Consider the following 25,914-nt stretch of genomic DNA (forward strand, 5'->3'; position numbering starts at 1 on the left):
TCAATAGATGAAAAATGAGGCTCTGTAATCAAGTGAGAATGATGCCTCACCAAAACTTAGTAAAAGGCTACAAAATAGTTTGGGTTGGAGGGGACCTTTAAGATGGTCGTGTTCTAATCCCCCAGCCAAGAGCAGGAACATCTTCCACTAGAGCAGGCTGTTCAGGGCCCCCTCCAACCTGGCCTTGCCAGCACAGAGTGCAGGTGATAAGGTTCTACAATCCAGTCAACTTGGGCTGATGTGCTGGTTCCTACTTTACACTCAAAGAAAACTCATATGAACATACCCACACAAATGTTTGCAAAATGGTAATGCATTGATCAATACTAAGAATTTGCTAATGCTTATTAGGGTATTTTTAAAGACTGAAGAATAAGTGGCACATGAAAGATGTAATTATACTAGCTATTTGTTGTTAAAATATAGCTATTATCTGCTAGCGTATTTCTGAGGCAGTGAAAAGCTTTGTGTTATAAGGACATGATTAAATTTAATTTATACTATTGTGACACCAAATCAAATAAATTCTTTCTACAAAATGAGAAGAAGCATGGTAAATAGGAAAAGTAGAAGGGGGAATTCCTCAGTAGTTGAGCAACTGAAACAAAATAACAACTGTGACAACTGACTAATTCAATTACAATTCAATTTCAGATGATAATTGGCAACCTCAAGTAGTTTAAGAGCTCCATTCCCACCAGTACTCTAGCAAAATCTAAGTTTCTAACTACTTGCCAGCTGCCATGTCTGAGTTTCATGTTGAAAACTTTTATTTCAGCTGCCCCCCAAAACGCATTAAAAAATACAGAAATATAAATAATGAATTTATATTATAAATTATTATAATTAAATATTATATAATCTATATAATAATAATATGTTATAATCTAGGATGAGGCATGTTCTTTACTAACAAAAACATAAGCACTTCTAGAACCTGCTGAAACCAAAAAATCTTTTTATTTGAACAATTAAACTAGAAAATGAAGAAAACGTGAAACCAGAAAGATCTATCTACAGTTATTGGAGGTTTTTAATGTAGATTTTGGAATTAATATTTTGCAAGTATTTTGTTACCTATTTTCATAAATAACCAGCTCAAATGTTGTAAGGAAAGAAAATTGTAATGCTCAACACTTAACTCTTTTGAAATAACCACTATAAAAACCGCCATATTTATGCAATCCATGCTAACTGGTCAATATTGTCTCAATTGTTTCAGTTGCTTCTGCAATGATTTACATTAAAAATATTAAATCCTGTAGTACCACTTATATAGATAAATTGAAATGGATCTTCCAGGGGAAAATATTATTTCCTTACATTCCTTAATGAATTATGCTCAAACCCCCATTTTTTTACTGTGAGGTTACTGAAAGAATCAGGGGCCTGCAACTGAAATTATACTATGGTTCCATAGGTTGTTCAACAGAGTATTTACATAAGTTTTTAAAAGCGGATTAGCACCTTAGAGGACTTTAAATTTAAAACCCTGCATTTGTAGATATAGTACCAGCACAAGATGACTGGTTCTGAAAATAAAGCTTCCTTGTTTTGGTTCATATTTGAAGGATATACTGTAAATAACTGGAATAATCCAATAACTGTTCACTTAACTAATTACACTAACCTGTTGCTCTGGAAAGAAAAGGTAATCTGGGAATGGAAGAGCTGAAAACTTTTGCCTCTTCCAGGCTAAAATATCTGGATGGACTTCGACTTTCTTCCAAGTTCATAGAAGGACACTGCTTCAAGACAGTAGAATCAGCATAGGTGGTATTAAGCTGGGAAAGAGCACCTTGTGCCTTCTTTTTTTCTTTTTTAAGCATAGTTACTAGAATATCTACAAGACATATTAAGGAAATAATTATTTATTTTTTTAAAAGCAAAAATCATCATTGTCTGTCCATAAGCCTTTTTTTTTTCTTCAAAGTGAAACAATTCACATTATGGAAGCATATGTGTGAATATGAAATTAAAGATTGACATATTCTTTGCAATTATTTTTATCCACCTCAGTTTTTCCAAACAGCAGATTAATTCTTACTAAAACAATAACGAAGTCAAACATTGACCACAATTGCAGATCCCATTCTATTCACTCCAGATAAAAGCATTTACAAATAAACAGGGTCTAGTGCCATTGTGATAGTTCCTTTTTTATTTTTTCAAATTCTGTAATAAAAAGGCTTGCCCACAAAAGAAAAAAACCTCTTAATTTACAGGTAGCCTTGCAAGTGTATCCCATTTGTAAGCTTTTCACAAATGGTAAACTAAAATTCAGAAGTCTTTAGGAAATTTCTTGCAATAACACTGTGAATTTACTGGAAGTAAATTAGACAGAAATACATTTTGCCTAAGAGCTTATAGAGGACATATAATGGAAATCCTGCATGCATTTAATTACAAACACTGACGTCCCTGTGAAAATGTTTTTTTTAATAGGCTATTCTTTTTAATCCTAATTAATCTTCTTAATGAAGAGCAGAAAATCTAAGTCGTCTTTAGGGAATATTATTAACTGGACTAGGTAATAATAATATTAAAACACTTTCCAATTCAGTTTTTATGATAGCTTCCTACTTGTAGGCAAGAAACTCATAGTTTATTCAACAGCTGCCATACCTCCCATCACTTCATTACATTAGACATGTTATTAATGTTCTAGTGATGATGTACACTGTCACTTAGCCACTTCAGACTCCCTGTATCATTCTTGTCTTCAAAGTCTTCCTATATTCTTTCTATTTAATTCTTACATGGATTTACACAAGTTTCCTCCTTTTACTTCTGTGAGCAAAGCTGTATAAATCTGTCAAGCACAAGTGCATTTTATTTTGCATTTTTTCTTATACTAGTGAAATAATTTATTTCAGGACAAAATGTTTCTCGGAATTCAGATATTAAAATTTATATTAAAGAAATTGAAGATTTTTTTTAAAGGAATGAGTCAGTGTTTTAGCTAAATTTATTTGAAACTACACCTTGGAAAAACAAAATCTTATCATCTGTGACAGAGCAGAAACAGGGAAGCTTTCCTGACACCTCAGTTCAGACAGATAATATGCTACAGCCCAGTGAAAAATACCATTCTCATTTGACATTAAAAATTGAGCTGGAATTGTTGAGCACAAAGAATGCAACTGAGTTTGCTCTTTACTAATAACTGTGAAGATAGCTTTGGTACCTTTACATTCAACAACTCCATATTTTAATTTCTCTGCTGTATTACAAACTTTCCCCACTGAGTAGCCACAAAGCTACTCAGGGGTCGCAGTGGCTAGAGTTGCCCACAGGTCTGCAACCTGCTAAAATACCTCCCACCCATTGTGCTGCAGTGCAGCGACTCATGTTTCCTGTGAGGCAGTGAAGCAGACAAACTATGTCTAAGCAGTTTATCACTTTTATGTGCAAAAAGCTTTAAATTTAAATGTAAAAATTACAAGTTTTACATTTGCTCTAAGGGCAAATTGCCCAGAAGTCCTCAAAGCAACATTTCATTTGGCTAGAAATAACACATACAGACATTCTATTCTTTGTAAGGTAATATATTGGTCTTTAGATAGCATGAGAGCTTCCCCATCTAAAAAAGAGTTTAATTTGCTTGAACACAGTGTTTTAGGTGTGGCCTGATCCACAATATTTGGTTATAGGCTGGACCATTCTAAAGTTAAGTGGTGCTTGGACCCAGGATTTTGATTTTGGTAGAGAAGCAGGTGCAAAGCAGAAGTCGTCTCACATAGAAGCTGGGAATTGAGTATTTCCTTTAACACAGTACAGCCCCTTTCACACAAAGAAAAACGTTTCTAAGTCATCTCAAACCCAAATAATACTTCTTTCCTCATAAAGGATACTGATTTCATTGTCTCTTTGTTGCAGAAGCTCTTTCAGTTTTCCCAGTTCTTCATTTTGTTTTTTTTCTTCAGAGATGTCTTGTGAGAAAAGTTTTTTACCTGAAGTCACTGGATGGTTTATAATTTGCTATTAGAAGAAACAAAAAAAAAGCACACCCCATTAACTTTCCCTCCAGCTCTGTACTCTATTCTGAAAGAGTCTAGCTATAATAAGAAAGGTAAAACCTTTCTATACTCTTGACAGAAAAATATCATGCCACAGTTGACTGTCAAATTATATCCACTGTATCAAGTGTGAAACAAATTGTATTTTTAAATCTTCATTAGCAAGGGTGCAGTTTATTTCACTTTTTCTACACATAAACTCCAGTGTTCTTTAGTATGAGAGAACTTCCAGTACTAAAAATATAATTAAAAACTTATTATTTAAGAACAATAAATTAAGATCAGGAATGTGTAAACTATTATATTGGAAAAACTATATCCCAAAATACAGATAATACTTATCTTCTATAATTTCTATAATTTCATGATTATCAATTGTATCTTGTTTTCTCAATGATTCAGAAGGTCTTGCAACAACTTCAGGAAAATTAGTGTAACAGATAAAGGGATATAGTGTTTTTAATCTACATTTTTACCTCTTTCAACATAGTTTGTCCAAAATAAAGCCTCAGTAATGCTGGAAATACAGATAGGAACATCTATCCATATAAAAAGAACTTGTCTTGATTCCAGAAACTTCCAGTGCTCTCTCTTAGAATTTACTGCATGCTGGGATCTTTGCTGATGTTTCTACAAAATGCCGCTGAATTTTCCCAGCTAAATTTAAATTTTCTGTAAGATTCAAGGAGTCATCCACACACTTCAAAGTTCAATTGTTTGACCCTTTTCCAGTACCTCTTCACTGCATTGCATTTCTTTTAATGCTTTTCAACCATGAATATCTCCAAGTTATATTCAGAGTGCCAGCTGCACTTTAAACTCCTTTTAAAAAAGATACCTTCATATGAACGAAGCAATACTTGATCTTGCGCATGTCAGCACCAACATCCAGAGAGCTATCAGGATCTCTGTCTTTGAGAAATGTTTGAATTAACTCATCCAACCTGGAAATAACATTTTTTAAGAGAAGGAAAAAAATTCAGAAACATGCACACAACTCTGCAAAGTGGCACGTCAAATACAATGCAAAATATACCAAGCTGCCTGATATTAACAGGCTATTTTTCTTCAAGGTCCATGCATTTGAAATGTATTTTTGTTCTGATTAATGAAACCTGGATTTGATACTAAAGATTCTACAACTGCATATCTGAGCTTACTGACACATGCTAAGGAATAGTTCTAGAACTAAAAACATCTAAGAAGTAATATTTTCTTTTCCTCATTTATTTTGTAACCTTTTGCTCTTCTGCTATCTCATAGTTGAAAAGAATTAAAACCTGCTCTCTCAGAAGACTAGACTTTAAGAGGGTTTGGGCATTGGATTTGTTTCCATATACAATGATTTGTGCAAAAGAAAAGTCTACTTCTTTTTCTATTACAATAGTCAGCAGATAGCATAGCTTTCATGCATAAATTACCTGCTCCAATCACCAAGAAAAGTAAGCCATCTTTTAATGCAGATATTTATACATTTCTCAAAGATCTACTGTTCTTCCTCCAAGGAATGAAATGCAATTAGCATTTTATTACCTTGCAACATGTTCTTTACAAACAACTGACCAAATCATCCTTAGGGAGAAACAATTATTTCAATAATTTGGTCTTCCTAAGACAATCTGGCACAGAGAAGCATCCTCTTTATTTTTCAAAACCAAATTAAAATTATCAAACCGGAAACCTATCAGGCATAATAGATCATGTTCCTTGCTGGATGTTGCATCCATACAGACAGAGCCAGGCTTCCTATTACATGCTGTCACCATCTTTCCAGGTCTTGTATCTCAGGATACATTGCAGTTCATTCTCAAGACAAATGGAAGGGGATTTCTAAGACCAAACTAGACTTTTAACCCACTTACTAAGGTATGTTTCTAGGAAATTGCAAGTACAAATTCAAACTCCATCAGCTGGTTTCAGATTTATGGCTTCCTGGTTCCTGACAAACACTGTTTCAATTATTTAATAGGAAATTGTGGGCAACAATGACAGGCATATACCCTGTAAAGCGTAATTTTATAATTTCAAATGTTTATTTAGGGTATCATTCTCAGAAGATGAACTTCAGTTCTGAGCCTGAGGTAGGGAATCTAAGGTAGCTGCATCAAGTGCCCAACTACCCAAGTAGGGCAAGAGTTCATCTCTGCACCTAGTGTTTCTTTTGGACTAGTTTTGTTCAGTTCCCTATTTAATATGCAAGCCTTCTGAATGTCAATTCGCAGTCTTGCGAATTGCAAATTGCAGCAGAGCAATTTATGCTCTTCAGTTACAGGACAGGGAATTTTGTGGCCATTTTATTATCAAAATCATTTTGTTGTAACCACATAGAAAAATTTTGGGCATTATAATATCACAGCATTCAAAGCTGACCCTAGAGTATGTTTTCTGGTATTTCCCTGCTTCTGAAGACTTCTCTCACTGAAATTCTTCACATTACAGTAATAGGAAATCTCTGCTGGAGAGCAAAACATTGAGATGCACAACAATCAGGAAAAAAAACCCAACATTATTTTCAGGAGGTAAATATCTGAAAATCAGTAGCTGCAAGACTGGAGTGAAAACTGGAAAACATAACAAAATGTTTTGGTATTTATCTCCTCTAGACATAGTAAAGTGGCTATACTCAAAACAGAAGAAAAAGAAAATAAGAGGGTTAGTTTCAGACAAACTTTGCTTTCCCATTTTCATCATTTCACTTAATTAACAAGAAATATATATGTTGTCTATTCCACTCATTAAATATCTAAAATTCACAGCTTCTGAATTTATACGACACTCCCTGAAGTCAATGTACATGAGCTGTACATGTGGAGAGCTTGAAGGAGAAGATATTTAAAGAGTAATATTAGCTATAGAAGTATTATTGGCATTGACTTGCTTCTCAGCTGAAGAGACAACAAAATTTACACAGTAAAAGAAACCAAAATCTCATTTATTGCTATGTAATTTTTTACAGCATTAAGAGTACAACAGAACAGAACCTATTAGTACAAAGTTACTCATACTCTTTGCAGACACACTAAGCACAAATAGCAGGAGATTTAATCCTTTATCCATGGAGGCCAGCATTTGTGTAAGCACTGGGAAAAGACAGGCATTTATACTGTTAATGAGAATATGATTGTGATTGCACAGACAAAGTAAGTCAGTATTCACCACTATCTTAAGCACCTTACTGGTTTCAGTAATTATGAGGAAACAAGTGAAAAATGTCTTTTGATAATTAGATTGTCTAGATTGACTATATAAAGTCATCTATAAAAAGAGGGCTTTATATTGAATTATGAAGGAGATGTTTTAATCTTTCAAAGATTATCTGGTTATCAGAGATTGACCCATACTCAGATTACAACAGATTTAGGCTGTGGGAATCAATCAAAAAAATTGCACTAACTTGCATAATTACAATTGCCATAATGTGAAGATATTTCAAGAGAAAGAAAGAATATAAAATTCCTGAAACATTATGCTCTACTTTTTGAAATTATTATTCCAGTCAAGCATCAAGGTTCATTTGTTAAGTGAAACAAATTAGACAAGCCGTAGTTATAAACCGCTATTTCCTCTAACATTACCTTTTTTGAATTCTTGATAAAACTCAACAGTCCAATTAATTTTTTGATTTCCAAGTAGTACATAGAAACCAAAAGAGATCTGAGCACCAAAAGATTGAGTCAAGTCTGAAATAGCACAGTGTAAATCTGAAGTTATAAATCAATTCAGCCTCTTTCCCAGCTGTAGGAAACCCTAGATTGTCAGTATACTTTTAGATAAATTTTCAATATTACATTGTTAAGAATGAGAACAAGAAAAGGAACAGATCATCCAAGTCTAAATGCTATGAATAAAACAAAAATGAAAATAAATAAATTAAAGAAAACCAGCCATGCAAATCTCCATGAATACTAGAAAAGAAATCACTGCCTCCCTCACGCTTTCAGGTTTCCATGAGCACAAAAAACCCCCAGAACTCAAATTTAAAAAGACAATGCTTCTTCATTTTCAGAAACATTCACAAGATTAATCAAGGATACAATAAAAAATCACAGGGCAAGGGAAAAAAATACAGATGAGAATAAGCATAAAAAAGGAATACAGACTGTACATTTACTTTTTTCTAACATATATTAGACAAGGTATATCTGTTTGCTAGGTGGCACAGAAACAAATGACAATAGAATTTACAAGATTAATATCCTTTTCTTCTCATATTCTTAACTAAATCAGTTTATTATTTACTTCTAAATACTCCATAAACTTAAATATATGTAATAGGTGAAAACTAAAGCAAAGAATTATATAAAATAGGGCTGTAAAAGATTTATGGAATTCATATAGGGCAGCTACAGTTACAAGTCCAACACATTCTTTCTGGTCAAAACCATGCAGAGGCTGTACTCATCCTCCAACAGAGAGTGAGAAAAACCTTTTTGGAAATAAAGGAAAGCCAAAATAGCTTTTGTTTTTCATTCTGTTACCTTCAAGAGATGGATAATACCATTCTCCTTAGCAAGAATAGCATCTTCTGATTTAGTCACCTATGTTTGATCCTTAGTTTTCTACAAGGAGAATGCACACTAAACTGTTTTTCTCAAACAAACTCCTTTTGCAAGAAAATATGTCAGCAAGAATTGATCCAGAAAAACAGATTAAACTCCCCAACACTGAATAAAGTAGGGTCTAGCTGCTCATAGAGAACTAGAAGCCTAGAGAACTTTCTATCAAATCTTGCTTTACTGGCCTACTCAGATCCATGGGTATGTGGCAGAACAAAGGTAATATGAAATAATGTGGTAAAATAAAAATCTTCTTTTTCTAAAGGACCATTTTTCAACTCAGTAGAATAACAAAAAGACATAGGAAATAAAGTATTTTGAGTCATCTTTTGTGGGTCAGCCCTGAGACCATACACCAACTCAGTCAGTACGCCCTATTTTCTGTAAAAGCTGTGAACTAGAATTTCTTTCAAAAAGACCTGAGCAATTAATCCCATTATTTACTTATGCTACTATGCCAAAGATAATGGTCAGTATTGTCATGTCCCCTCAAAACAGAAATTAGGAAATAAAGCTGCCCAAAAAAGGGCATTTTGATAATGAACTTCCTAAAGTAAAGACGATGCTGGAAACAGAATATATACCATGTTTGAAAAATTTCTAAGTATGTGACTGAGCTTTTCTTCTAGTCTATACCTTAATTCTTCCATTACACAAACTGCCAAAAGTCAATTGGAAGATAGCAATTTATTAAAATCATATACAGTGGTTCTACAATATGATTGAGAGTGCCAAGATAACTCATAAGCTAGAGGGAAGGAAAAAAAGTCCAAATGCTTTGGTTCAAGCATATAATGAAAAGCAACCAGAATCAAGAAGAAAAAGCATCAACTAAAAACATGCCAAAACCACTTTCCATAATATTGAATATATATTAACACTGCTGCTTACAGTATATTATGTTTTCCTTTCCTTAGGAAAGTATATTTCCTTAGGAAAGAATTATTATAAATAATATATAAATATATACAATAATATTATTTATAAGCTATTATAAATAATATAAAATATAAATTATAAATAATATAAAATATAAATATAAATCATAGGAAAGTATTTAAGACTGTATTTATGAAGATTAGTACTACAGCAGTTCTGGACCTCCCTGTCATATGAGAGATGGACTACAGAAGAAAAAAAATCCTGTTTTAACTTTCTATTTCTCAATCATTACTTAAAAAAATGATCTTTGAAAGGCATCAATTGATAGCAAAAAGAAAAATCCCTCAACTAAAATTAAAATTGAAGATAATCAAGCCAAAGAGCTAGTAATGAAACTGTTGTTCCTATTCCCACATTTTTGCCTAGGAGCCCCCTGATGTCAAGATTATGATAACTCAGTGGGGTGGGTGTGTGTGCATTACACTTTTCCATTCCAAGAGACGTTTCTGCCTTCCTTAGCAGACACCTACCTGTCTGTTTAAACCAAGACACTCACTCCCACCCCCATGGTGAAACAATCTGTCCTTTGCTATCCTTTGAAAAGAACTTTACAGTTTATTATCTTTGAATAGTTTCAATTTAAAAGATCATATGTTTAAATAAGATTTTTTTCCCCCCCTTTTTTCAGGGGCCCTGGAACAAAAAGCAGTATCACAGAATATTATCTTTAAGCATGTAGCTTAGGCAGATGCACTAGGAATCTGAACTTTCTGTGCTGTTGCTACACATTTCATAACATGTAGGTGAAAAAATGTCCTCTACAAAAATACATTGATTTAATAGCATTCTAAATCAGGCATCTAAGCAAGCAGTTAACGTGAGACATTTTAAGACTACTTTATAGTTATGGTAGCTTGTTTTCTCTTGAATACTGCCCACACAGCCAATGGTAGTCAGTCTGGTAACTTCTACACAGATCTATGGTCTGCAAAGCTGTGTTGACAAAAGGCAAGATGATATGTCTTTATTTCTTCCACCTTGCAAATGAAATTGAACACTGACATCAGCAAATAAGAACATTTGCTCTGCTTTGTAAAGGAAGCCATTTGTGCAACAGCTTAGCTGAGCTGCTGTTAAAGCTCTATATTGTACAACAACACAATATTGATAATACTAAGATAGCACACAGATGTAATGATGTTGAAACAGAAAAAATGAATTACAGAAGTAATGAGATCTCCAGGACTTGAGTAAGGTGAAAAATACATGACTGTTGAAGTAAAAATAGAAGTGTCTCTAATAACATATGAATCCGAAAGAAATAAGGTAAAGTTATTAATAAATTAAAGTGCTAAGCCAGTACTTCATGTCCTGTTCTTAAAGATTTCCAATTGGCAAAAGCTTTGGAAGCGTGGGTGCTCTGGAACATAGGATGTTGATTTGAAATCCTGATTTTCTGGGTACACACTAAATTGCTAGTGAGCTCATTTATATTAAAAAAAAATAAATTCCAAATGATTCAAACTAAAAGGACTTTCCCTTTTGCTTTTGGCATACAATTCACAAAAAAAATAATTTTAAGGTAATTTAATTCTATTCTAAAGAATAATGCAGATGCCTAAAAGAGTACAATTTCCTTGTATTTAGGATGTATGATGTTATTTTTTACTTTTTAAAAATAGTTCAAAGAACTCCTTTTCTAATTTTTTTTTTCCCGTAAATATGAAACTAATTCTTAAGTTCAAAGAAATATTTGTATCAGCCCATTACTGCTGAGGAAGTAGAATGTAAGATCCAAAGCAAGTAATTCAGATTTTGGAAGCATTTTATGAACTACATTCTGAACCACTTATGTAGAGTAGCTGAATTTTAAGCTTTGCTTTTTAGATAAACAAAATGAGAAGAATTCATTTATGTTTAACATTTATGAGAACAAAATAATAAAATCAAAAATATGACACAGTAATGCAAATGTTCACCATTTAACACAGAATTCTGAATTCCAGACAGCTGTAGCTTTAGTCACACAAAACTGGTAAGCTGTGTCATATTATAATTTACCATTCCCAAGAAAAGTCAAGAGCATTCATTTTCCGTTTTGTTTTAAAATTATTGAATGGTAATGTGACATTTTAGTGATTATGAGGAAAGCCTATTTGACAGATTTTTTTCCCTCCCTTTAAATGAAAAAAAAAAAAAAAAAAAGTTAAAATAAATCCCTGAAGACATTTCTTTAATTTAACTGAGGAAAAAAATGAAGAATGAAAATTGGCTTATTTATATGCTACCTGCAAATATTTAGCAATTCTTACTGCACTGGGTAGCCTACCAATTTCATCTGGAATGCTCCAAATGCACGTAAGTGGAATGAAGCTCATAATTGCAAGAAATGTTCAGTATTTCTTGACTTAGTAAATCAACAAACATATAAAATATAATTTTTATTATAAAACATATTAGTAACACTTATTTCCTGGGCAGTCACTAACAATTCCTGCAACACATGTTGAAAGCAATAAAACCTATGTAATACCATATGCATTGTGTTAGACTAAAATATATTCGGTCTATACATGTATCGCTGGACTCGGTTTAATTTTGGCATCTGTCTTCTACTGAAAAGTGCCTGAGATAAAGTTTTTTGTGGGACAAAAATGTGTACTCAGTGCATTGAGTTTTTCATTGACATGTTTTGTACCTTTGACCATCTGTGCTCAGCATCAAAGAATAAAAAAACCCACCCAGGATCAGAATACTTTCAGCGACTAATTTTGTAGTGACCTCTGTTAGAATATGTATGATGAATCAGAAAATTAAGAATTAAAACACGCCCATTTTTTTATAAGATTATCCTTTGTAACACTTTTCCTTACTAGTCAATTATTTGAAATAAAATTAACCACAGTTAGACTTCAGTCAAAGTCTAAGAATTTGGAAAAGAACTACATTAACTTGAATTATTTATGTAGATACATGTATACATATATATACACATATGATGAGATACAGTTTTATTAAAGTTTAAACAGAAGATATCCTAACTAAGCAAAAATGTCTAAATAGGATTTGAAATCCACAATGACCTTGATTAACATTTCCTAACATTTAAAAAAATCATCAATAATAATGAAAGAATCCCATACAATACTAGTCCCTTAAGAATTATTCTTGGATAGCCAACTGAAATAAAGCCTATGTTGCATTATCACCTATACCATGTTTCTTTTCTTCCTCTGCCTGTCATAGCAAACTGATCTGTATGGCTCCTGATAAATAATATTATTTATGTTTCATTATAGATCCAAAACCAGATGTGAATCCCAACATAGATGTTTTCCAGTAATAGTCAATCATGATTTTATCAGCCATAATCCAGGTCCATACTTCTGTTTGGACTACTCACTTCTATGTCACCCTGAAAATCAAGCCTTCTGACATTGTTTTCATAGTTTCTAAACACTTTCCCAAGAAAGTAACTATAAACATAGGTGTTTATATATTCCATTAAAACATGTCTTTTGATAGACGTTTCTTACGACCAGTATAGTTGAGAAAGTAATAACCTAACTATCCAATCCCTGGTCGTTGTCGAGAATCTATAAACACGACAACAACAAAATAAAGCTTCTCCTTCCTCTACCACACATCAAGCAGTGTCTGTGTAAATCACTTCATGTCCAACGATGACTCTTGTATATTTATTCTTTAATGTGTACAAACTCTCCAGGTAATGAGTAGCTCCAAACTCAGATGGCCAGTCCCAATGAACTGAACGGCCATGAAGATTTGCTGTGTTATGGTGTTAATTGACTCTAACTGGAGGCAGAACACTTAGATGTTATCTGATTGTCATAAATGCTCAGAACATTTATGGACCTCAGACTCAGATATGTAAATCAGCATGGTCACAAATGTTATTGCCATATGAAAGCAAGCTCAAAAAGTATAAATGTTCGAAACCACAAAAAGATACTTTCATTGAAGTAGTGGCTTTTTATACTATCATTTCATTATATTTTCATTTGAGTGTTTGAACCACATCAGTTGTTTATCTGTCAGCCCTCTGTTTGCATGAACACAGACAAAACTCATAAACCCTGACATTTGATATTTTCCCTCCCTTGAATTGCTCTAGAAGATTGACTTAGCTTTCAACATTCCACTCAACTGCAGTGCAAAGTACTAACTTTGCCAATCTCACCCATGTATGTGACAAGTATTCTCTTGCACTCTCTTTGCCTCTCTCTTTGAAAAAACTCTGTATATCAAATTTTTTTTTTTCACTTTAAATTACATTAAGAAAATGATCCCTGAAAAATATCATTATATGGCATTGATGACTATGTTTGAGGCTCTTCTTGTATGGTACTGATCCTCAGGAAAATTATTATATCCCAGTCAGCAGTATTTAAGTGCTGTTTTACATTTTAATTCCACAGCATTTGTTCCAAGAAAGAACTTATTTCTGAAACAATGAACACATGTGCTACACGAGACTAAATATACAAAAATGATAAATTCAGAAACCTTAAAATTTTGCATTGACCTAATGCAGCTGAGGTCCTTGAAAGTTATTTCTCATTATGTGACTTAATACAGGTAGAAACTCATTAAAGTCTCCATCCTGCTTCCTTCTGGAGTAATGGGTTGCAAAATTCCTTGTTATGATCTCAGAAGAAACCTTTTCTGGCAGTGTAATGCACTATATATTGTGCTACATACATAAAAAGGAAAAACATATATCTAATACACTTTTTGATCACATTTCTGAAACCAGGTCTCCCAGATGTATGCTATAGTGCAATTGTATGCAGATGGCACATTCCTAATTTTCCTTTGCATAATCATAATGAAAAAATTAATCAACCATTAATCCATTACTATTTATCACCCATTCTATTTATAAGACTGCCATTTCCATGGGAAAAAGGTAAAAATTTTAGGAAATAAGATTTGTGACTATGATCTTAGAAAACCCAAACTATTTCCTAAACCCCAGTTTCTCTATACAAAGTAAGCAGTAACAGGTCTAAACAAGAACACAGTGGAAAATTCATGTGACAAATGTTTACAATAATGTTATGAAAGCACTTATTTAAACCAAAATATAGATTATTTAAATATGTCTGAATAAAATCACTAAGAGTCAGTCGTCTTCTGAAGAGTATAAAGAAGGGTTTCTCTTTACCCTTCTGCCAGGGTAAAAAGAAACTAACTAATAAGGGCATTTAATTCTGCATATAATGAAAAAGAAATGTACTTTTCTTTCTGTGGCTAGGCTTAGTCACATCTAGTGCTACTCTGCAATATTATTTGTGCATTTGACCCTCGTGTTTGGGCAGATGATAAGTATACATAGACTCAGTAGGAACTCCAGGGGCATTTCTGGTTAGGAGAATACAGTGATAACTGCTGATGTAAATGATTGATTATAACAGCAATCTACATGAGAAATTCAAGGTTCAAGCTTGTCCTCATGTCTCCAGACTCTCCCATGTATCAGGGGAAATTGCTAGTACTGTTGTCTTCTGGACCTGTACCTTGAAAAATTAAAGACTAAATATTCCCACAGCTTCAATTTGGTTACTGTTAACATACTAATCAAACAAAATTAGCAGTTACTTCTTTCCTTTTAGAGTTGAGGTACAGAAATTAAATAGGTCCATACTACAGAATCAATTTTTCAAGCCTGGAAATTGAATTCAGTTATAGTCAATTACTCAGGTCTATTATTCAGACCTGAGTAGATACATCATATTTAGAAAGTTTCTATATGCTGTACTGTTCCGTTACCAAAATATGCAAAGTATTACAATATTTACACGAATTAATACAACATGTTGAACAATATTCATCAGCATATTCAGTTGAAAAAAAAAGAATATTTGGCTTTTAAGATATTAATTGTGTATCAGAAATATGAGATTTCTTTTGGTTTATGTCAAACTAACAGTGCAACAGATACATCTTAGCACAATAATAATTTTTGAACTCTACTCAGATTGTATATCCAGTTTTGAGAGCGACTATTTTTCATTCTGCCCTATTATACAACACTTCTTTTTGCCTGGCATTTGACAGGCATTCCCATCCTTTGCATTTACTTCAATTCCTCAATGCTGAGGCTGCAAAAACAAAGCCAGCAACCTCATAAAGCTATTCATGGAAATCTGCCATTCTAACTGGGATCTAACTCCACTTTATTATTCACTCAAGGAAGTTTAAAACTCTGAGATGAATTTAAGTATTTATGCCAATAGATAAACAACAACAATAATAATAATAAATATAATTATAAATATATTTATAAACATATTTATTATTATTATTATTATTATTATTATTATTATTACTACTACTACTACTACTACTACTACTACTAATACTAATAATAATAATAATAATAATAATAGAAGAAGAAGAAAATGAAAACAATGTAAGATATTACTGAAGTAGTTCTTCTTGGGAAAGCTCTGACATTCTTTGCTTGCCAGTCACCAATGCCAACTCATCCTTCAGATTCCGGATCTCCTTTTTCAGCTGGACAATCATCTACAAACAGCAAGGCATAAACCAAGCATCACCTACAAATTAATAGCTAGTTTAAAATTTTTGCAGTAGAAGGTTGAGTTTAGGTAAATATATTATAGTTTTCTCTTTTTTTAAACAAGATGTCTTTCCTAAAAACTGTCAAAATGCCTTAAATACACCAAGCAGCTTTTTTTTTTTTTTTTAAATATTTTTCCATTTATAAACACAAGAAAAGTCTTCCAAATTCAGGAAATTCTTGTGTTAGATGACATGGCTGTACAGAAAGAGTTCAAAAGAATTTTTGCAAAAGAGACATATAATTTGACATAGGAATAAAAAGACCTTTTCTGACTCATTAGTTTTGTCTCTTAATAATGAAAACACTTCTAAGAACTGACATTTTTGTCAGAGAAAGGGCAACTACACAACAAAAAATTTTTTTTTTGCTTTTCCCTATAGAAACAGAAGTTTCAAAACAACATCTTAATTTTAATCTTACCTTTCTTCTTCATCATGTGAAATTTCACTATTATTAGAATTACAGCACACTATACTTTTAGGATGCATCAGTTGCTAGCAACAAACTAGCAATATAGCAATATAGCATAAAGCAATATAATGAAATTAAATTTTATTAATGAATATTAATGTGAGAATATTACATGGAAAACTGAACTAGATTTTTAAATTCTAGGAAGTCATCGTTGTAATATATATTTTGGGAATAAATGTATGCATAAAACCTAATTTTCCTAATCATTAAACTCTCAAGGCCAAGTTCTACAAAGCAGGACAATATGCAAATACCTAAGACATGAATGAGTGCATGCTTGGATACTTTATGATTGATCATTTAATGAATTCTGCCTTTATATGGCTGAAATGGATCAGTAGTCCTGTGACATTTTTAGGTGGATACGCATACACTGATTCCTTGTGCAAAATAAGTTTCCAAGAGAAGAATGTTTTCAAGGAAAAATTAATCACTTTTGATTGCATGAACTTTCCAGTAAAGAGATTGTTGAAATTGATTACACATATTTTCACTGGATGTTAAAATTCCTTCAAGCATTTCTATTTCTTTTAATGGTTAAATTTAATTGTAACTTCCTAAATTTTCACTTTAAAAATCAAATTATTTTAAACATAAATATGATTATTTCTTTTAACTCTAAACCTATAATTAACTATTTTTTTTCAATTAAATATAGAAGTCTAACATTATATTTTGTTTAATAGTCTATTAAAGTGATGACTATTAATTAGCAAAGTTGCAAGAACACTTAGAAAACATTGCAGGCCAAACATTTTACACTAATTTTATATTCCCCCATCTTGGTGCCAAACTCTGATGTAGTTTGTGCCAGCTACTGAGTCAAGAAAATTAAATTTGGGGCTAGAGTGGAAAATGGTAGACAGCTGAATCACTGTAACACCGCTGTTCAACGTTCAAATTTGTTAGGACAATGAACTTCAATCTGACAATGAAAGAAATACCAGTTTCAGGATATGGATAGAAGATTCATTTTCAAGTATTAAGAGGAACAAAAATCTACTGAAGCAAAATAACTTACATGGAAATAGAGAGGAGGTTTAATTCAAGACCTTGATTTTCAGTTTTAATTGTGTCTTTTAGCCATGAGTGAGAGAAGTTCATGGATGTATCACTTAAAAGTACAACAGGTACAAATTCATCTTCTCAGTAAGATAAAAAGTCAGGAATTCTCCATTATGAAGAATAAAGTTTACACAACCATCTGACTTAAATCCACCAAGAGGTATTGTGAACTCCCTTTATAAAACATGCATTCAACTCACAGATGATAGATACTGCCAGTAAATTGTATTTTGATTTTTCATAAAATTAGTATACTTTTATTACAATAAAATTTGATTTTTATGAAAAAAATCTTAAATCCAGCACTTTGAATAATAGGTTGCACCCTAGGAATATACTTAAGGCAACAAAGGCAAGAAATTTTATGATGAGCACAGGGCCATATCAATTCAAGGTACTTCTGTTCCCCTGCCTTTTCCACAAGAGGGGATGGTTTTCTAACTCATGAGTCCACTTTTGCTTTACTTGATAAATGATCCTGCAGAGCGAGACACACCAAACTCATGGAGTATAGCTCCACAAGATGTACTAAATGTTCAGGAGCCTGCATGTGTTTTATCTCAATCAAAACTTTCTGTGGCCATGGAAGAAATGTTTTGCATGATTTGCTACTAGAAAGTCTGTGTAGAAAAGAAAAAAAGGACAGACAGGTTGCTCAATTGTTGTTCAAAATAAGTTGTTCAGTGCCTACTGGTTTTATTTTTTGGCCTTTTTTTTTTAATCTGTGATGCTATTTTTATTAAAAATTACATGGAGAGAAAAATAAAAAGTAATAAAAAAGAAAACCAGCTGAAAACCTGATAAGGACCTTCTATTTCCTTTGAACATTGAGAGACAGGAAGAAATAAAAGCACAATTCATAGTAACTGAAATATTCTAATAACCATCAAGTAGCAATGAATGAAATCATTAGCTATATAGCTATTTCTGTCTCCTTTGCTTGTCTTCCTCTTTTTTCATAATGGTAACTTCACAGAATTCTTTCTTCCTATCTAAAATGTTCCTTGAATCAATTTCAAGGAAGTACTCAGTATCAGTAGGTTTCTTAGCTTTTAAATACACAAATTGTTTCCGTGCAACTGTATGCCTTCATCAAGTGACTAGTAATCTTAGTAGATTTTTAAAGAGATTTAAAACCATCCAGTAATCTGTGACTATGACTTAGGAATTAGCAGTCTAAAAAAAACAACATGAAGATGATAATGCAAGTGACCATTTCTCCTCAGATACTTTAAGACTGAGAAAGCCTTTACAGATTTGATAAAGATACACAATTACAACTGTGTCCAAAAGAAAAAATTAAAGTGGCAGTTATTTTACTGAAAAAAAAGTTGGAGCTTGCATCTGAAAACAATTTAATGGGATGTTTCAGTATAAAATACCCAACATTTACTGCTATTGGTTAATAAAACTTAAACCAAGCAATCTCCTTCCCCCATCCCCAGACAGCTCTCACCAATCTGGGGTCAATTTCTTCATTAAGAACTGCTTCGTTCTTAATAAGAGCAACTCGCTGTGCAAATCTGCAGGTTGATATAGATTCCTGGAAGAAAAATAAAAAACAGAGCAAGGAGAGAATTCCAATTATCTTTGCACCAGGTAAGTAGCCAGACTTCTAATGAAACCATTAAACTATGTTTCCGTTTTTTGAGTATGCTACAGAAATATTCTATCATTTCATACTCCAAAATAACAATATTCAAGGGAAATCAAGTTAGCATACTAATGACAGGGGCATATAAAACTGTTAAATCATAGGATATATTTTACTGATACAGTTTATTCCCTGACCAACTGTTTCAGGTAAGTCTCCAGCTGGAATTATAGGATAACAAAGCCATGCTACTCAGAAGGCAATAACCTCTGAATGATGAGAAAAGGAGAAAACTAAGAAAAGTTGGGTTGTTTTGGGTTTTTTGGTGTGGTTTGGAGGTTTCTTGGGTTGGTTTTTTTTTTTGTTTTTTTTTGATTGGTTGATTGTTTTTTTGGTGAAAAGGGGACTATATAATTTTATGTAAAAGAAGCTGGAAAAAGAGATGAAGGGAAGAATAGCGGAAATTCAGTACAACTGAGAAACAAGCTAGAAGACTTGGAACTGGGAGGCATACAGAGGAACTGTGATACCAGATAAAAATCTCTCAGATAGGCTAAGATGGGGATCAGCAGAAATGGAAAGCAGTAAAAAAAAGATACAAGACTGAGCTGGTTGGGTAAACTGTGACAGCCATTTTGTACTCCTATCTAGTGCACAGAAAGAAATCAAATATCATGGTAAGTATTGCTCTCACATTCCTGATCAGCTGATATTTAAATGCCAGACCCTGCTATAAGACTTAAATATTTAATGAAAAAACACCCCAGCAATTATCTCCAGTTAGGTCAAATAATAAAACAGAATATTAGGCAGTAGCCTTAGAAATTCAAATGATGCTTGAGAAACTATGATTAACCCCTATGGGATGTGGCAGCCTGCATGTAAAAAGAGAATTTGTAACAGCTCCTAAATTAATTCACTACTGTAACAGAACTGATTTTCAGAATGGAATTCTGCAGTTTTCAGTCCTCCAATATAAGAAAATACCTGCTTAAATATTATGTTCCTACATCTTTTTCCACACAACTTCTGTCTCTTTAAGTGCTTGGAGGTTTCAGTTTGGAACCCTGTATAAGGATTCATGAGAAAGATATTTAAGACACAATATATACATAGAGAATCAAAGGAAAGGAAGGCTTTACAATTAAGAGAGTTGCAAATAGAATTAGTTGGCCTCTATGTATGTCTCTGCTATTCCTTTGCAGTGATGATCAGCAAATATGATTTTAATTAAGTTCTATATATAGTAAGTACAGTTATATGTACAGTACACATACATACATTTCCACTAGATCTCTTTGCCCTGTTTAATGTGCAGCATATGTTAAATTAATGAATCGGTAATCAATTCAGTTCTCAATGTTCAATATGTTAACTTACAATTTGTTTACTCTATGCCATCAAAATGCATCTGCTTCGTGCATTGTTTGTGAGTGAAATTTACACCCAGTGGAAACAACAAACGACCATGCAACCCTAACACAGCTATGGATAATGACTCATGCACCTATCCTAATTCTCACATTTTCTGATGAATAGCAATTGAGTTATCATCTTTTTATATTACTTGTACATATTAGCTTATCATCCACCTATATTATTTGGACATTTCAGATTTTGGGAAAAAAAAGAAAGGAATTTTTGTTGTTGTTGTTTTATTTTTGGGAGGACCGAGGAATAAGTTCTGTTATGTAAATAGTATATGTTAAAGCAAGAACATGAAAATTGTCACAGCTTATTCTGGATAATTGCTTGATCTAAATATTTCCACAATAGAAATCTAGAACACAATGTGAGATACACACACCTGATGAATTGATATATGAAAGGCTTCTGATCTCACAGAGCTTAAAATAAAATTAACAAACTTACCCAACTGCATTTGTAACCAGACAATATGTTTACATAACTACGTTTGCAAGTCTGAACAATGTTTTCATTTAATGGCAAAGTCCACTTCTCTAAAGAGAAAGTCTATAACTAGATGAAATATGGTCTGAGTATAATTTCCACTGTATTTCAGGAAATAGTCTTAGACTAAAAAGTTTTTCTTTTCTTATTTATTCATATTAGAATGCTTTTATGTTAGGAAAATCAGGAAATAAACAGATTATAAATGGCACTGAGCAGTGTTCTATGTATTCACATTGCTACATATTTCACAATAAAATAGACTGGACTATTTCAGTTGGAAGGGACCGAAAATGATCAGCTTGCCCAACTGCCTGACCAAGTATAAGCACGTCGTTAAGGGCACTGTCCAAATACTTCTTAAATACTGACAGGCTTGGAGCATCAACCACCACTCCAGCCTGTTTGACCATCCTCTCAAAGAAATGCTTCCTAATGTCCAGCCTGAACCTCCCCTGGCATATCTTGGAACCATTCCCACACATTCTATCACTGGATACCAGGGAGAAGAGCTCAACACCTCCATTTCAACCGTCCCTCCTCAGGGAGATACAGAGAGGAATGAGGTCACCCTCAGCCTTCTTTGCTCCAAACTAGACAAGCCCAAATTCCTAAGCTGCTCCTCACAGGAAATATTTTTTCCAGACTCTAGCCAGCTTTGTTGGTCTCCTCTGGCTGCACTCAATGACTTTACATCCTTCTTAACCTGTGAGGCCCAGAACTGCACACAGTGCTCAGGGTGAGAACAGCAGACAGCAGGATTATCACTTCTTTTGAACCTGCTAGTTGTGCTGTATTTGATGCATCACAGGATATGGTGCCCTCTTCGCTGCTTGGGCTCAGTGCTCATCTCACCAGCACCCCTGGATCCATTTCTGCAGGGCTAGTTTCCATCCACCGGTCTCCCAAATTGTGCTTGTGTTGGGCATTACTCCACTCTAAGTGCAGAACTCTTATTAAATTTCATCCCATTAATCACAGCCTAATGCTCCAATCTATCTAGATCACTCTGCAAGGCCTTCTGTCCCTCAAGAGAGTCAACAGCATATCCCAGTTTCTTATCATCAGCAAACTTGCTAATGGGGCATTCAACTCCTGCATCCAGACCACTGATGAATGTATTGAACAGAACTGGCTGTGCAACTGAACCTTGAGGAATATCACTGCAGACCAGTCTCCAGCCATATGTAGCCCCATTCACTACAACCCTTTGGTAAAAACTACAGACCCATTTGTAAACAAAGAAAACATCACAACAAATAATTCCAGTGTAGGAAATTGGTGACAGGACACAGAATATTTGAAAAATTTCCATAAATCCCAAACTCTCCTCCAATTCCCTTTCTTTCCTAGTAAACTCTCCATTTGTCTACCATAATCTATAAAATCTCAACTCCAAAGAAGTGTAACAGAAGTTCTTCTGAAGATTTCAGTGGAAATGCACTTTTATAACTCAAAAATTTATTCACCAGGAAATCAGCAAACTGAAAAAAAGAGTTGTTCATTACTAGGTGCAAGTCATTTCCCAACTGCTACTTGACTTGAGATTACTTAGAGAAAAGCACATTTTCTAAAACATTTTTTTAATATCAATTTTCAGCAATTTTCAATGATAAAATTATCTCCTAGAAACAAAATTAAAATGTTCTTTTAAAAGGATAAGAATAAGAGCTTACACACTTGAATTTTCATCTATACTAAAAATCAAAAGACCAGGACCTATAGAGAAGTGACAAGATTCTTGATCAAGATAGACAGAAAGGACGTACATCTATGTTTCTTTTGTCCATAGCAAGTGTTGCTATCATGGTAGTCATGCAGTTTCCTCCCAGGCTGTCTCTTAGGACTGAGGTCATCATAGAGTTTCGGTAAGGAATGTGGGACCGGTTTTTCTCTGCAAGGGCAATTATTACCTGAAATAGCAGCAAAAATAAAGGATTTTAAAATTTATATGTCAATTAATGTTTGACACATATAAAGAACAAATCAAATCTGCTCAGAAACTTTTGACACAACAAAACAACATTTATGGCACCCCACTGTTAGCTGCAAACCCACTGGCTTTATTGAAAGAATTCCAAGTTAAATTTCTGCATCTTTATATGTCTTTGTAGGAGCTGAACCTGAAAGACCAGATACATTAAATTTTATCATGCCCTAGCCTAACAGTCTCTCAGCAACATGGAAACTGAATGCAATAAAATCAAACTCACAGGTTTTCCTAAGACACAGGAACTTACTGAAAATCTTCCTCATACTTTTTTGCCAGAACTATAAAATCTGCCTAGTTTTAAAGTAAAAACTTCCTCAATATTTGCTAAAGCATGCTTTAAAAATTACACATTCTTAAAATATGGACTTCTTAGATGGGCCAATACATTTATTTCTGAGAAAATGTCTTGGAAAGACATAAGTAAAAGGGTGCATGATTACAATGTACTGCTGTAAAGTAATGATTCAGTTTAGAATATATATGCCTTGGCCAAAAAGGAAATTGAACACCTACTATTCTCAGTTTCCCTCCACAGCTGTTTACATTACAGGACCGAATTATTAAATAAAAAGCTAGATTACCCCATTATGTCCTGTGATAAAAGATCTGAACTGTTATCTGGCCAAGCACTGTACTGAAAAGCTTTATCTATACAAGTTGTGCAAACTGTCCTAAATTATTAGGAGTTAGTTTTTAATAAATGTTACATACCAGGGTATATTTTGCTTATGCTACATTTACAAAAATTGTTATTTTAGAAAATTTATTAGTGACTTTCTTGTGGCATTAGTTTCTCTGAATGGTCTTCAGAAAGTTAAAACTATAAAACTTACACTGGCAGCCCTGAGAGACACAAGTGCATAATAAGAAAATTACTGTCTTGTAAAGGAACCTGGAAGCCCATTCCTGGATCAAGGTTTTCAAATCTCTTATGTTACAACTTGTTATATAGAAACATGTTAAAGCTTTGTTGGTTTATAATATTGCATAGAAACCTCCTAGTAGTCTAGTGCATACATTAATAAGCATGTTCTCAGCCTCTGCCACACAGAGACTATAATGAAAATAGACAAGATAGGAAAAGAGCCAAAGAGAAGAAATGTTCTTTCCATTATAAATGGGAACATGGTTATAGGGCAGTTAATTTTTTCTGAAGTTCATGCAGGAAGTCTGCAGTCGAGTTAGAATCTGAACCCTCCCACACTAATGCTGAGAAGCTGTGACCAGCTCTTATCATACAGAACCCACTGGAATGTCATATGACAGTCCCATAACACAGACAGTTTTAGACTAAAGTCTCATTAGTAAAACCTCACCTTAATCACTAAATCAATCTTTACAATTCAATCAAGGAATCTGGAATGGAAAGAGGGGAATCTGAAGGAGAAGGTTTCCCATCCTACTTGCCATTTCTACTAAAATTTAGAAGATAGTTGTTATTATTATTAGATAGTGACATTAGAAAGCGACAGAGACCATCTCTGGTCTCTGTCTCTATTGCACCAAATGCAATAATCAGAAAATTGTCTTATTTTAAAAGGTGTTATTATCCTTTTGATATAAAAAGGGTTTATTTTATTTTTTTAAAAATGCTTGTAATTCTAAGCTTAATAATATCACCAAAGCAGAAAGTTTTATTTTGAGTAGGTCAAAAAAACCACTTTAAGGCCAAGCTGCTGCCAGAACTCTTGTTACCTTTTGTAAAATGGCATCCTATATGAAACATACAGCAGGTAAAATCACTCACAAATTTCACTGACACATGCAGAAACACTGTTAAGCACAAAGGAAAGTGCAAGACTCACAAGTGGTTCTGACATGCTAAGAGTCCCTGTTTCTGTCTACATCCCTTGTGCAAGGAACAGATTTGCACCAGTATCTCATGCCATCATGTTTTCAGAGAATCCTCGAGTAATGGGGATTTTGGGGTGCATCACTTGCAGAAACAGAGCTGTCAGGTACACCTCTATCTTGCTGTTTAGTGTATCACATGCTCTGAAGCCATATTCCTGCTTCAGAGGTCTTTTTTTCTTTAAAATATTTTCCATCCTACTTCCCATTTCTAGTACAGTTTAGAAGCTTAAACTCCGGTCTTTACAGATAAAAAAAACAACAACAAAAAAAACCCCAACAAACAAACAAACCCCAACAAAAAATCAAGAAACCCACAACAAATAAAAAAACAAATACAAAAAAACGGACAGCAACCATTCACTAATGGTTCACAAATTTTTCAATGTTCCGTAAATGGAACAAGTATTAACAAATATATTCATCAAAGCAGTGAGAACATTGTACCCTGTTATTTTGGTGAAATAATTCCATTATAGTGTCAAATCACATGACATTATAACTGTTAATTTGCAACTCTAATTCTGGTCCAGAATCCTCTATATTTTTATCATAAGGGAATATCTACATATGCACAGTTACAATGCAGTTGTAATTCCAGAACATGCTACTACATTTCTCAGACAAAAAAAAGCTACCCAAATATGGTAGTAAGGACTTCTAAGTTCCTACTATAATTTCAGATCAGCTACATGAAACTATCTTCATTTTTCTCTAGACACAGAGGTGTTGCAGTCTGCAACCACAGGATCATGTCCAGAGAAGCTAAATTTACTGGGACATCATGGGACAGGAACGAGACAGGCTTCTATTCATGAAACCACTTATTCAGCATGGGAACAAACTCAGATTCAGAGACAGAGAGCCCAGAACAGAAGCAGGGTGATGGGTTTTGAGGGACAGAACTAGGGTGGAGTTTAGGATCACGGACCACTAGAAACACAGCAAGGGAGAAACCC

At 33.5% G+C, this 25,914-nt stretch overlaps 1 protein-coding gene across 1 annotated transcript; it reads right to left on the reverse strand.

Annotated features, from left to right (window-relative positions):
* Window positions 1-1,630: 1,630 nt before the first annotated feature.
* On the reverse strand, window positions 1,631-23,024 carry LOC147645378 (kinesin-like protein KIF6; the record flags this gene model as incomplete). The annotated part of the gene is made up of 7 exons (XM_086874685.1): window positions 1,631-1,843; window positions 3,855-3,981; window positions 4,858-4,963; window positions 15,906-16,009; window positions 19,063-19,149; window positions 20,188-20,267; window positions 22,881-23,024. Coding segments are annotated over 7 exons (861 nt in total), but the record flags the coding sequence as incomplete, so codon positions are not given.
* Window positions 23,025-25,914: the final 2,890 nt, after the last annotated feature.

This window comes from Cyanistes caeruleus, unplaced genomic scaffold (assembly GCF_971803275.1).
Source record: "Cyanistes caeruleus unplaced genomic scaffold, bCyaCae1.hap1.1 HAP1_SCAFFOLD_443, whole genome shotgun sequence".
Taxonomy (NCBI): Eukaryota; Metazoa; Chordata; class Aves; order Passeriformes; family Paridae; genus Cyanistes; species Cyanistes caeruleus.